This window comes from Sturnira hondurensis, unplaced genomic scaffold (genome assembly GCF_014824575.4).
Source record: "Sturnira hondurensis isolate 20B ecotype Veracruz unplaced genomic scaffold, ASM1482457v3 Scaffold0014099, whole genome shotgun sequence".
Taxonomy (NCBI): Eukaryota; Metazoa; Chordata; class Mammalia; order Chiroptera; family Phyllostomidae; genus Sturnira; species Sturnira hondurensis.
Genome location: NW_028086730.1, coordinates 315,026 through 328,361, shown reverse-complemented (window position 1 = coordinate 328,361; position 13,336 = coordinate 315,026). Strand labels below are relative to the sequence as shown.

At 59.9% G+C, this 13,336-nt stretch overlaps 1 protein-coding gene across 1 annotated transcript in view; it reads right to left on the bottom strand.

Annotated features, from left to right (window-relative positions):
• Positions 1 to 13,336, bottom strand: part of LRP5 (LDL receptor related protein 5) — a 92,154-nt gene that overhangs the window by 45,531 nt on the left and 33,287 nt on the right. The window contains exons 3-5 of the mRNA XM_037062538.1: positions 12,445 to 12,642; positions 8,963 to 9,159; positions 7,602 to 7,733 (exon numbers count right to left, since the gene is read on the bottom strand). Of these exons, the coding sequence (XP_036918433.1) occupies positions 7,602 to 7,733; positions 8,963 to 9,159; positions 12,445 to 12,642 (527 nt within the window). The remainder of the gene's footprint in view (positions 1 to 7,601; positions 7,734 to 8,962; positions 9,160 to 12,444; positions 12,643 to 13,336) is intronic.

The window sequence follows — 13,336 nt, the reverse complement described above, 5'->3', positions numbered from 1 at the left end:
GAGACGTGACTGACTGCGTTTCATACTCCCAGGGCTCCGGGGCACAAGATCCCGCACTTCACTGGGGGCACCAGCCACACTATGTAGGGTCAAGGCCAGGCCCAGGCGGCCGGATCCCCACCAAATCAGGTATCGGAACAGGAGGTAAAGGGTGGAAAAGACCTTCCTGGTCTCTCTCTGATGACGAGCCGGCAGCCCGAGGCACCAGTCCCACCCTGCCCAGCCCAGCCCAACCAGGGCCCTCGTCACCACCCCGGGGCCCGTGGAATTGGAGGGGCAGGGGTACATGGGTACCATCACTAGTACTTAGGGCATGTGCAGTCACCGCCCAATCCAGAGACACCACGAGGTGCACGCAGCAACCAGGCTTGGCTGGGCAGGTGGGGACTTCCTCTGGGTAGCACGGGGCTCCGCCAGGACCAGGACCCTGTGAGCCTAGAACTGGACTCCAGAGCAGGGAGGACACCGGAGCTCTGGGGACGTCTGGGGCCAAGCTGTGGCTGGGCCCGGCTGCAGGAGGGAGGGGCACACTGGACAAGCTGGCAGGGGCGGGGCAGGAGCCGTGTGGGGTGGCCACGGAGAGCTGGCTAGACCGGGAGGGCAGTGTGGACTTGTCCTGAAGCTCCTGGATGGCCGTCTCCTAAGACCACGGCAAGCTCTCCACTCCGTTTTTATTTGACCTAAAAGTTCGTCTTGGGCTCAGACACAAAAGCGCACATGCTCTGCGGTACCATTTCTGTGACATTCCGGAACGAGCAAAGCCAATCCCGGGCAATCAAAGTCAGGGCAGCGGTGACGGTGGCTGCTTCTCCAGAGTGGGCGCAGGGCAGGGGTGGGGGGTCGTTTCTGGGAGGTGGAAAAGCTCCGTGTCTGCGCCAAGGTGGTGTTTACACAGATTTATACAACTGTCAAAGCTAATCAAAACACACACTTCGAATCTGTGCATTTCATTGTCTGCAAGTTATACCTCGGTTTCCAAAAAAACAGGAGTTAGTGCCCGGGTTTGTCATCCCACTTCCTGGGACGGCGCGGTCTGATTCCCTCGCTATGAGAAATTCACGGTCCGCGGCTGAGAACAGCAGCTGCCTCCTGTTTGCAGTCAAGGCCAATCACAGCCCGGGCGGCAGAGCGGCTGTCACAGGGGCCTCCTTTCTTCTCCCTTTGACCTACTTCCCTGATAAGTGACAAGACAGCCAGACTGGGAACAAATGCGTTCCTTATTCCTCAGCCCTGAGCCTCGGCTAATCCGCCTGGACAGACGGGTGTATGTGAGGGGCTTGGAGACGTCGGCCTGTTGTCAGTCTGCCCATCAGACCGACTGAGACGCCTCAGGCGGCCACATCCCGCCCCCCTCCCCACACCCCCTGTCTTTTTGTTTCCTGTCCCTGTGAACATCTGTTAAAACTACTTCTTGGCGAGGTGGGGCAGGCGGACCCGTAAATCACCACGTCGGAGTCTCCCGCCTGCCCCACCAGCAGCCACGGCCTGGGTGGGGAACAGAGAGCCCGCCCCAGCCCGGCCCAGCCCGGCCACCATGGGCGGTGGAGCCACACACACAGCATGGAAGCGGCCACGAGCCACCATCCCAGGTCGTTCAGGCCTGGAGCTGGGGGTGAGCTGCCCAGAAAGCCCCTAGCAATGAGGAACTCGTGGGGACAAAAGTCAAAACAACTGGGGCACGTCCCACAAAGAGCCAGCCGCTGAGGGCTGAGTGAGGGAGGCGGCAGGCTTCCTTGGACTGCGGTGGTAACTCCCAAATAAGGCCCCGCTACTGCTGTTTTTAGCCCATTCCACATAATTGGAAAAACATGAGGAAAAGCCAAGCCAGCTGGGTGCCTCAGTCACAGCAGCTGCTGCAGAGGGGGCGGGGAGGCCGAGCTGGGAGGCGCGGGCGCATGGGATCCAGGCTTGGCCCAGAAGGGCTCCCTGCATGCTGGCTTCCCTGGACGAGAGTCACTGGGCACCCCCAGGTCTCCTCCAGTCCCTGGCAGGCTGGGGCCACCTGCTGTGACTTCCTTCCTAGTCTCCAACCTCAGGACCCCCACCAGGGCCACTTCAGGAGGGGCCTGGGGATCTGAGATGATGCACCCCGAGTCCAAAAGAAGAGAGCCCCCAGTCTCATGCCCTGTCTGCAGGGACCCCACAGGGGCAGCCTGGACAGCACTTCCCAGCCCAGGTGTGTCAGGGGGACTCACTCCGCTGTCCGATGTCACAGGCAAGGGAAGCGCAGCTCAGGGGGCTGGCGTGAGCAGCCCACCCCACTGGTGCTCAGCAGCCAGAGGGTCCCTCATTCCATCCTCCCCTCCTAGGGGGACGCTTGCACACTCTGGGACATCAATCTCCCTGTTCACTGGGACCCAAGCATCATCACCATCTCAGCCCCTTCCTTGGGGAAGGCACCGACCCCCTACACAGGGCTGGCTTTCATTTCCTCAAAGTTGGGAAAAACAGCATTCTCACACATCACAAAAATGTCATTTTCAACTCCCTGAAGCAGACGCCTGGAGGGAGAGTCCCAAGAATCTGAAAGTCATGCCCCCGACCTTGGCTTGCTATGCTGAGACTGAATCAAATCTGACTGCCTGCCTGGCGGCAAGTTCAAGTTCAAGGCATGGCTCCTCTATGTTGGGCAGCCAGGCCTTCATCCCAACAACCCCATAAATTGTATCCTAGCAGCATTCCTTCTGTAGGTAAAGACACTGGAGCACAGAGAGGCTGAGTCATTTTCCAATGGTCACACAGCCAGAATGTGAGTCAAGGTACGGTAGATGGTGGCGGACACGTGAAAGCCATCGCACGGCTGAACAGGAGCCGCTCGAATCTGAGCCTGAGCTTCCTCACCCCTGCAAGTCTGTGGCAGGCCCTCTACTGCGGATCAAGGCCGTGTCATCTGTCCCAAAGATCGCTTATGACGCCCTCCCCCCTCCCCAACAGAGGAAGCTGCCTCGCATGGCTCCTTTCTCCATCTCAGGGGGCCTCCTCACCCTCACTTCGCGCCCTAGGTTCTTCAGCCGCACTCCCCGCCCCGCCCCCCTGGGTGCTCTGGAGGTCAGGTACCCTGCAGCCCAGAGGCCTCCCCCGGGCCTCCTGGCTGCCCCGGGGCCTCCTTTGCCAGACCCTAAATTCCATCCTCCCAGCGGACACCCCAGCCTCACAAGACGCCCCTAGAGCTGGCAACCCTCCGCAAGCTGTGCTCCCTGCGGCCGGCTCGGCAGTCACACCGGGCTCTGCCACCGGGACCTCAGAGCTCCGTCATCGGTGGCGACCGTCAACAGGATTCAGTGTTTCGGGTCTTCCTTTGCCCCCGTTACCAGCTGCTGCCTCCAGGTTTTCAGAGTCATGCCCTGCACGTTGTCAGCAGCACTCAGAAACACACTCCCCGGAACATGCCTGTGCCCTGCAATGCAAAGCTGCACACGCCAGCAGACGCCGGCCGCTGGGGCGGCCCTACGCAGCCAGGGAGACAGCACCAGGGCTGAGGTGACAGGACGATGGCTTTTTAGTCAAACCTTTGTCTTCAAGGTGCCTTTTTGTAGCAAAGAATAAGAACTGGGGGCGGGGGGTGGGGGAGAAGAACTGGGAGACAGAAGCCCTCATACCCCATTTGGGCTTTGTGCGTGGTCCTGTCTCTGACTTGCTGTCCCCCACAAACAGGCGGAAAGTCTGCCAACAGCAAAGTCCGTCCCTCCCTCATGCCTCGGCTCCCTCTGGATTAAGGACTATGGAGCCGTTTTAGGACAACCTCGAATTTCCAGAAAGCCACCAAGGGGAAATGCTTCCGAGAGGCCTCTGGGGCTCTTCTCAACTCCAACTAAAACTATCAGAAAACTCTGCTCACCCTCCCGCACCCCAGCTGCCCCCAGAGCACAGCTCTGAATGGGGCCGGGGCTACAGAGGCCCCTCCAGCCCCCAGAACCAGCCAGGCCTGTGCTTCGAATCTTATGAAAGCACAGGACTGAGTGCCACATTCTCATGCACAGCAAGACTCCCTCCCAGCCCCTCTGTCTCCCGGGAGCCTGCCCCTCCTTCTGACAGAGCTCCCAGACCAGGCGTCTGGGGTGAACGCACAACGATGCAGGCGCACCATAAAAAACTCCCTGAGCTGAGCTGCCTCTGCAGACTGCCCCCCTCGGCCCGCACCCCCACCCAAACCAGCCCCTTGGAATGACAACAAATGTGTTTCTTCTGTACGTTCGGCATTCTCCAACCTACTTGTAAGTGTCCTTCAGAGATGGGCGTGGTGGGCAGGAAACCAGTTCTCAAAGACCAGGGAAGGTGGCCCCGAGCTGCTGGATTCTAGGGGAGTCTGCAGGCTTGCTGGCCCCACCGAAGGAGGCTGGGTGCTACGGGTCAGCCCCCCCTTCCCCCAAGAAGGGCAGGCCTTGCTGCTAATGCACCAGTTCTACCCTGCCAGGACCAGTGTCGGCTCCCCACCAAAGAGCTCCACACCAAAGGGCCCCCCACTCATGACACCTCCTCCAGGAAGCCCTCCTGGCCAGGCTGCCTCCTCTACTCTGCCCCCAGCACATGCCTTCCCCCACCTGCCCCAACGCAGAGGGCTCCCCAGGGCTGCTCTGTGCCTGGACATGGGGATGCACATTTAACATTGGCAGAAAAAATGCAATTCCCTCAAAAGGGTTCACCCACAGGCAGAGGTTTCGCCAGGGCTGTGAGGCCCCGGCTACAGAACGCTGGCAACCACAAGGAGGCCAGAGTCCATATGGCCCACTGTCCCTGCCTCCTCTGGTTGGAAAAGAAATCGACCCACCCCCAGGGCATGGGCTAACCAAGGCTCCGGCAGACCCGCCCCAGCTCCCTGAGCCCTGTGAGACGAGGAGACGCCAAGGGCACAAATGGCAGCTGTGACTGCCATCTACTGTGCACTCACTTCGCGCTGGGCACCCTGCACAGGAGCTTTCCATTCCTGCCACACACTGGGTCCTCCACAGCTCCCCGGGGCAGGGAAGACCCCATCTCACAGATGAGGAAGACGGGCACAGAGTGACAAGGTCCCATCACCAGCCACCCCCAGGGGACTGTTAGCAAGCACTCTGCACCCCCGGGGAGCCTGGGCAAGTCCCTCCTGGAACTCCAGCTTCCCCAGCCATGAACTTCATTGGGCCAGGCCTCTGGGGCGAGATTAGGGTCCACGCCCCATTTCGGGGATTCTGAGGCATGAGGGGGCCTCCCGGGACAAAAGCTGCCTGCACAAGTCCCCCATCAGGGCGAGGGGCTTGATAGGCACTTCTGCACGATCCACCTTTTCTGGGGGCAAGACGGTCACGTCCACCCCCACTCCTTCCCCAAATGTCCACGTGCTCTGAACACCCAAAGTGGGCAGAGATGGCAGCCAGGCCAGCAGCCAAGCCAGCACCCAGCCACACCCCTCCCTCTCCCCGAGCAGACATCACAAGCCGATCCAACACAGGGCCTGGGCAGGCATCACCAATCCACGCACACCTGACACCAGATCCAGGTCCCTCTGAGTCCAGGACCAGGCCCTCTCCTGGCGGAACGACTGAGCAACAGCAACAACAGAAAAGTGCCCAACCAGGGAAGCAGGTTCACATACTCGCCAGGCGCCGGGACTCACGCGTTTGAACATAAATACAAACCATAGCTGCTCCCGCAATGGCGACATCCAGAGCAACAAACAGAAGATGAGCGAAAACGGGCGGGAGCTTTAACAGACTAGCTCTGGGTCCCCTTANCTCTCCCCGAGCAGACATCACAAGCCGATCCAACACAGGGCCTGGGCAGGCATCACCAATCCACGCACACCTGACACCAGATCCAGGTCCCTCTGAGTCCAGGACCAGGCCCTCTCCTGGCGGAACGACTGAGCAACAGCAACAACAGAAAAGTGCCCAACCAGGGAAGCAGGCTCACATACTCGCCAGGCGCCGGGACTCACGCGTTTGAACATAAATACAAACCATAGCTGCTCCCGCAATGGCAACATCCGGAGCAACAAACAGAAGACGAGCGAAGACGGGCGGGAGCTTTAACAGACTAGCTCTGGGTCCCCTTAGCTTCTCAGTGACACCGAGCAGGACCGGCTGCGCCATTAGCAGAGACCATTGCCGAATGAAAAGACAGGGCCCCTTGTTCAAAATCCATCAGCATTTCCAGTCAGCGACACCTGAGCCCTCTCCAGTGGAGTGTTCGAAGCCAGGGCACCCTCCTCCTCCGGGGAGGGGCAGGGGCGCCCAGCACACCCTGGAGGGAGGCCGGGACTCGCCCGCCAGGGCCAGGCCACAAGACATCAGCTGTCCGATCACCTTCCTTCGAGGCAACAGCAGCACCCAACCCAGGCCTCTGGGACCTAGAAGGCCCCACCTTCCAGAACCTACTCTGTCACTCGCCAGTGACCCAGAGGGCGACCCCGCCCAGCTCTCTCCTGTGTAAAATGAGAGCATCGATCCAAACTGGTCCAGCTGCTCCTCCCCCTCAGTGTCCACCATCCACCCTGAACCCGCTTAGTCCCCACACCGGAGTGGCCGAGCCGCCCGAGCCAACACGCCTGGTCCTCCTGGGCCCCAGGCCCAGCTCTCCCCCGACATCACCTGGGAGGCCACGGTGAACGGAAAACAGCGAGGGGCCCAGAAAGGTCCGAGGAGCCGGGCTGCCCACTCACGCTCCCCTGCCTGCCACACCCAGTAACTCGCCAGCTCACCGGAGTGTCGGTCTCCCGCCCCACCCACCCACCCTCCCAGGCTCCGGCGTGAGCCCAGGAGCCAGGGCGCTCGTCTGCAGCTCACCACATGACGCCATGGCCCAGGACCCGGCAGGGACTCCTCAGACACCTGCTGAAGGCCTGAATGAGGTGCCATTCTGGCAGTTTCTAAGGCACGCTCCCAGTGGGCAGAAATTCACTTTGAAACAGCCGTGTGGGTTGGGTGGGCCCACCTCATCCCCGGTTCCCAAACGGTGACAACATGTCCTCTTAATGACTTCCCGCCACTGCCCAGGACCCTCCCACGGCCACCCAGGAAAACAAGGCCCTTCCAGGGGGATGCCACCAGGGCCAGCGCACAGCACCACTAATACACCCTTTGGTGTGACAGCCAGTCTGCACGCAAGTAAAAGACCTGCCCCCAGGGCGACCGCAGGACCACCCACAGGCCCTGGCCCACCACAGCAGAGGGACCAGGAAACCACGCCGGGCGGAACTTGAGTCCTCGGACAGCAGGTGACAGGCTGGCAGCCACGGGCAGAGGAGACGCTGTGTCTGGCCAGCAGTGCCACGCCCTGGATGTCCCCAGGGACCCACCAACTCCGGGCCCTGCACCTGCCACCTGAGAACCGGAGGCGCAGACTCCCCTCAGGGCAAGCGCGGCCCTTCGCCGAAACCTAATCCCAGCATGAGTCCTTGAAGCACCAACGGGAAACAGGAAACCAGGGGGGAGAACGGAAAGGTGATAAAACACCTACAGACGAGGCAAAAACGAGCGTGGCGGGGAGAGTCAACTGAGCTCGGGCTGGGAAGTCCCATTAGGAACGGGTCCTCCACTTCAGTCCCCTTGGGGTCACTGTGGCACCGAGGCCCCGAGGGGACCAGCCGGACACGACCCCGCCCCCCAGGGCGGCCCGAATCTCACCTGCCTTGCACGTCTTGCCGTTGCGCTGCAGCTGCACGCCGGTGGGGCACGCGCAGGTGTAAAAAGGCTCCCTCGGGGACAGCAGGCACAGGTGGGAGCAGCCCCCGTTGTCCTCCTCGCACTGCGTGTGGACTGGGGAACACGGGGCAGGTCAGAGAAAGTTCCAGAACACGGTCCTCAACCCTCCTCCACCACTTCTTTCCAAACTAGTAGTGCTGCGTGTCCTCGTCCCCTGGAGCCCCCGTGTGTCCGTCTGCCCAAACACCGTCCCCCTGTGGCACCCGGCCATCCCCATGGCACCCTGTCCCGCCTCACCACTGACACCTGCCACACCCGGCCTTCAGCTGCCTCCCAGTTCTCCCAGCCACCCTCGGGGCCCAGGTGTGGGCATCCCCCCGCCCTCCCTCATCTCCTTCAGGGCCCCACAAAGGACACCTCCTCCATGAAGGCTGCCCTCAGCCTTCCCCGGCAGGATCTCAGAACCCGCCCGTGGGGTGATGACAGAGACCCCGAGATGGCGGCTTCCTGGAGCAGAGCCCTGTCTTGTCTTTGCGGCGTCTCTGACCCCACGGGCTCTGCACTGAGGCTTGGCAGCCAACCCTGGGCACAAGGCTAAGCCCCTCGGTCCCTCAATACTGATGACAATGCTTTTCATCGTCCCCAGCCCTTCCACAAGCAATATGCAGCTGAGCTGAACAAATCTGCTGGAATCGTCCTCTGCCCGTGGATAACCGGAGACCCTCGCTGGAGGTGCCACGCCCTCACTGCCACCCAGGGCGTGTGCCCCCCGAACGTGGACATAGGACCGTGACATCTGACCACACTGCAACTCCTTCCTCTCGCTGCTAAATGCAGGTTCCCCCGGGCGCCACTCTTACGTTCAAAGTTTGGACCTTCCATGGCACTGTGGCCAGGAACCCTGCCCTGGTCCCGTGGGAACAGGTGAGCCCAGGGCCCTGGACCCCCCAGTTGCCTGTCACGGGAGCCCCAAGTGGGTGCCTTCCAGGCCTTCCCCGTCAGGGAGGCCTGCCACGACCCTTTGGGGACCCAGACTGAGGACCTCGACTCAGAGCAGATGTTCATTAATAAATATGCAACTTCCGCGGGGCCTTGAAAACAGGGCAACTGGCCCTCAGGAATCTCTGTGACCCTCGAGGACGGCATAGCAGGGCCAGCTCTGCAGACACCCAAGCCAGTCACTGCCCGCCCGCTGCTGTGTGCCACACACCCTGCTCTGCTCCGGCACCCACCCCCTTCCCCTCCACTAGCCTGAGGTCGGCCTCCCCCAGACCCTGGGCCCCTGTCGGGGGAAGACACCCGCCCCTACCCACCACCCACCACCCACCACCCACCTGACTCACAGTAAGGCTGCCGCTCGGGGCTGAGCACTTGGATGTCCATGGGCGAGTAGAGAGCTCGGAGGATCTCCTTCCGCTTCTCCCCAGTCCTCTTGTTGCAGGCGTGGATGGAGCGGGTCTGCCAGTCGGTCCAGTACAGGGTGTCTCCCGAGAGCGTCAGCGCGAAGGGGTGTGTCAGGCTGCCCTCCACCACCTTCTGCCTGCAGGTGCGGGAGGGGGAGGGGGAGCCGTCAGGGCCCACGGTCCCCCGCACCCATCACCGCCAGCCCACGGAAACAACCCAGGGCGACGGTAGCTGGGACAGAGCAGAGTGACACAGGGCAGAGTGAGCCGGGGACCCTCTCCCGGGGCACAGGGTGCCCTCCAGACCCAGCTGGCACCCCACCACCCAGCAGCGACGTGGGGAGACCCCCCCACATCCAGCTATTCCCTGTTCAACCCGTTTCCAGAACAGCAGCTGCAGACCAAGGGCCTCACAGAGGAGGAGGAGGTGGCGGGGAGAACGCCACACCTGGAGACTGGCACACCTGTCCTGCCCGATGCGCTGACAGCCTCACGCAGATCCCTCCCAGGGGCGGGGCTGCGCTGGGCGGTCACTGCCGGGTCCCCAGCGCGGGGACAGCACCCGGCGAGAGTGACGCTCATCCAGGCCACACAGCAGCACACGCTCACACCCTTTCTTCGTCTGACCAATGCGACCATCTCTCCGTTCTCATGATGCCAGGGTTTCCACAACTCACCGAGGTGAAATTCCTCTGACACGGAATCAGCCGTGTCACAGGGCACGATTCAGGGCTGCACACTGACCTTTATTTCAATACCCACTTTCAGATCTTCGGGACTACGCGCACCTAGGAGTGGACTTGCTGGGGGCGCCTGGTACCTCAGTGTTTGCGTCCCCAGAACCACCAAACTTCCCCATGATGTCGCCACAGTCTGATCAGAGAAGCCAGAGACCCACCATTTCGGGGGCTGCTCCACCTCCCCAAGCCCTGCCTTGGCCAGAGGCGCCTCGGTGCACTGCGCCCACCCTCACCCCTCCTCCTGGGACCCGCTCCCCCTGCCTCTGGTCGGATGGAGGGCCCCAACACGCCAGCCCTCACTGAGCACTCACGTGCGCGGTCCCCGCGCCCCAAGCGTTGCGTGCACCGCCCCACCTGCCCTGTACACCCGATGGAGAGTGCAGTCGCTGCCCAGTTGTCACGCACGCCCCAAGGCTCAGAGCACCAGTGTGACCCAGCACAGGTCACAGCCGGGAGGGGCTGAGCAGGGCGGCTGGCTCCCGCACTTGCCCTCTCCCACAGCACACGCTGCTTCCCCCTGAGCGGCCGTGGGCACGCCAGGAAGCGTGCTGGCCACCTGTGCTGAGGCAGGGAGAGAGGGGCTGAGAGCAGACCCTGCAATCCCAGCGCCTGGGTTCCAACCTGGCTCACTTGCTGTGTGACCTTGGAGGCATTCCCATGCCCCTCTGTGCACTATTGTGACAGAGGATCATGATGGCAAAACTACGTGAGGTTGGTGTGTCCAACTGTATGTTGGTTAGAGAAGGAAATGAACCAATAAAATGTCTGGGCAAACAGCAAGTGCTGAAAGGGTTAGCCACCGTCATCACCGTCATCACCATCAGTGTCACCACCGTCACCATCATCAGTGTCAAAGTCACCACTGTCACCACCATCAGTGTCACCACCGTCACCACCATCAGTGCCACCATCACCACCGTCACCATCAGTGTCACCATCACCACCATCAGTGTCACCGTCACCACCATCAGTGCCACCGTCACCACCATCAGTGCCACCGTCACCACTGTCACCACCATCAGTGCCACTGTCACCACCGTAACCATCAGTGTCACCACCATCACCACCATCAGTGTCAACGTCACCACCGTCACCATCAGTGTCACTGTCACCACCGTCACCACCATCAGTGCCACTGTCACCACCGTCAGTGTCACTGTCACCACCATCAGTGCCACCATCATCACCATCATTACCGACACCGTCATCACCACCACCACCACCCCCACCATCACCACGGCCTCCCTCTTCACCATCACTGTCACCACGACAACCACCACCACTGACGTTATGTCACCACTGCTATCACCACCACCATCATTATTATGTTTTAAATGCCACCACTGTCCCCACTGTCCATTGTCACAATCCCTCAACCAGGGCCTCTCCCACCCGCAGCCTCTGCAGCCTCTAACCCACCTTTCTTAACTACCAGGGTCACTCAGCAACCTGAGGAACAACGGCCCAGGCTGTCACACTTTCTAAATCTCAAACAAGGACCCAGGCCAATGTGCAATCACAGGGACAATGGGAGAGGACGCTAGCCCTGAGTGCCTGGCTCAGCTGTAAGCAGCAGCCCGGGAGGAACTGGGGCCTCCTGCCAACAGCCATGAGGGTGACACTGGAAGGGGACACTCTAGCCTCAGTCAAACCTGCAGATGATCACAGACCAGCAGCTGCCTGCCTGTGACCTCAGGACACAGCCTGAGCCAGAACCACCCCGCTAAGCCACTCCAAATTCCTGACCAACCCCCCAAATGACACTGCTTTATGCTGCTACATTTGGGGTTCTTTTGTTACACAGCGATAGATAACTAATACATACGACCGGATAAAACGTGGCAAACCTGCCGACATCCTTAAGTCTGTCTGAGTTGGTAACTGCCTGTGTTTGCAGAGATCAAGCCACCAAATGCCCCCTGTGCCGTGTCACCAACCGCAGCCCTCGGCATGGGCACCCTCGCACTCCCTGCTGGGGGCAGGAGCCCAGCCAGCTCCTGAGAGGAGCCCCAAGTCCTGGCACAGAGCCAGCAGGCAGTGTCTGGTTACGCCTAAAACAGAATGAAGCAGGAGGACCGCTAGCTAAGCTGACCGGGAAGCTCCAAAACCAGCTGCCCAAGATGGACAAAATCCTTTATATTCAATCATCATTTAACCCATTTGACTGAGCAGGAACTGTGTGTAAGGCCCTCTGGCAAGACTGGGGGATGCCGTGGACACCAAGACCGACCCTGCGCCTGTCTTCGGGTGCTTGTGTGCTGGGGGAAGGCAGGGGGTGCAGGGAGCTGTCAAACACCCAGTCGGACCCTTGGGCTTTAGGTCCACAACACCTTGTCTGCAAACCCAAAAGTCTGGAAACCGAAAGAGTTCTCTCCTCCTTCAGCGGCAAAACCTGTGCGTGGATGTGAAGCTCTTTATCATCTTCTTGATTTCACCCCAAACACACACTGTACCTTTTGCTATAAAAATATTCACACGGTCCATGGCAGATGCCTCCCCAGACCTTGCTTGGAGCGTGATGCTGCACACACTGTGCGCACGCCATCATCACCGTCCTGCCCTCTGAAAAGTCCTGAGTCTGGGCCTCAGCCGGGGACACTTGCCAGCACCCAGGTAGGACGGCCCTGTGGCAGCTGGGGCACAGAGCGGGCGGAGGGGGCCCGTCACCAGCCGGCCACTCACCGGAACGAGCCGTCCAGGTTGGCCCGGTGGATGAAGCTGAGCTTGGCGTCGGCCCAGTAGAGCTTCCGCTCCTCCAGGTCTATGGTCAGCCCGTTGGGCCAGTAAATGTCTGAGTCCACGATGACCTTCCGGGCGCTGCCGTCCATCCCCGCCCGCTCGATTCGGGGTGTCTCCCCCCAGTCTGTCCAGTACATGTACCTGATGAGGGGAGCAGAGGAGAAAGAGTAAGCAAATCATCTATTCCTTGGTTTTATTTTGTCTCCATGGATGCAAACAGGAAACCCAGTGAATCTGTCTTAAAATCACAATCATCTGCCCTGGCTGGTGTGGCTCAGTGGATTGAGCGCCAGCCTGGGAACCAAACAACCACGGTTCGATTCCCAGTCGGGGCACATGCCTGGGTTGCAGGCCAGTTCCTGGCAGGAGACACATGAGAGGCAACCATACATTGATATTTCTCTCACTCTCACCTCCCCTTCCCCTCTAAAGATAAATAAATAAAATCTTTAAAAGAATCACAGTCATCAAAGATAACCAGTGTTTAGGGCCTGGGGTACTATTGGTTCTGATCGGTTTTCTAAGCAGTGAGTCATGTACTAATTTTTAACAAAGGTGGGTAATCAAAATACACTGTTTCCAATTGTTCTCGATTAGCAATGTATTCCAGACACCCTATCTTTTTATTTACAGAAACCCTCCTTATTCTTTTAACGACAACTGCTACTGTGGATTAAATAACTGCATGTTGGGCATTTGAACAGTATCTGATTTTTTACAACTATGAAGGTGCCACATATAAACCTGTTACAGACAACTAAAGACATGTGGGATAGAATGTGATTGAGCACTAAAAAGAAATGAGCTATTAAGCTAAGAAAAGCCACGGAAGAAC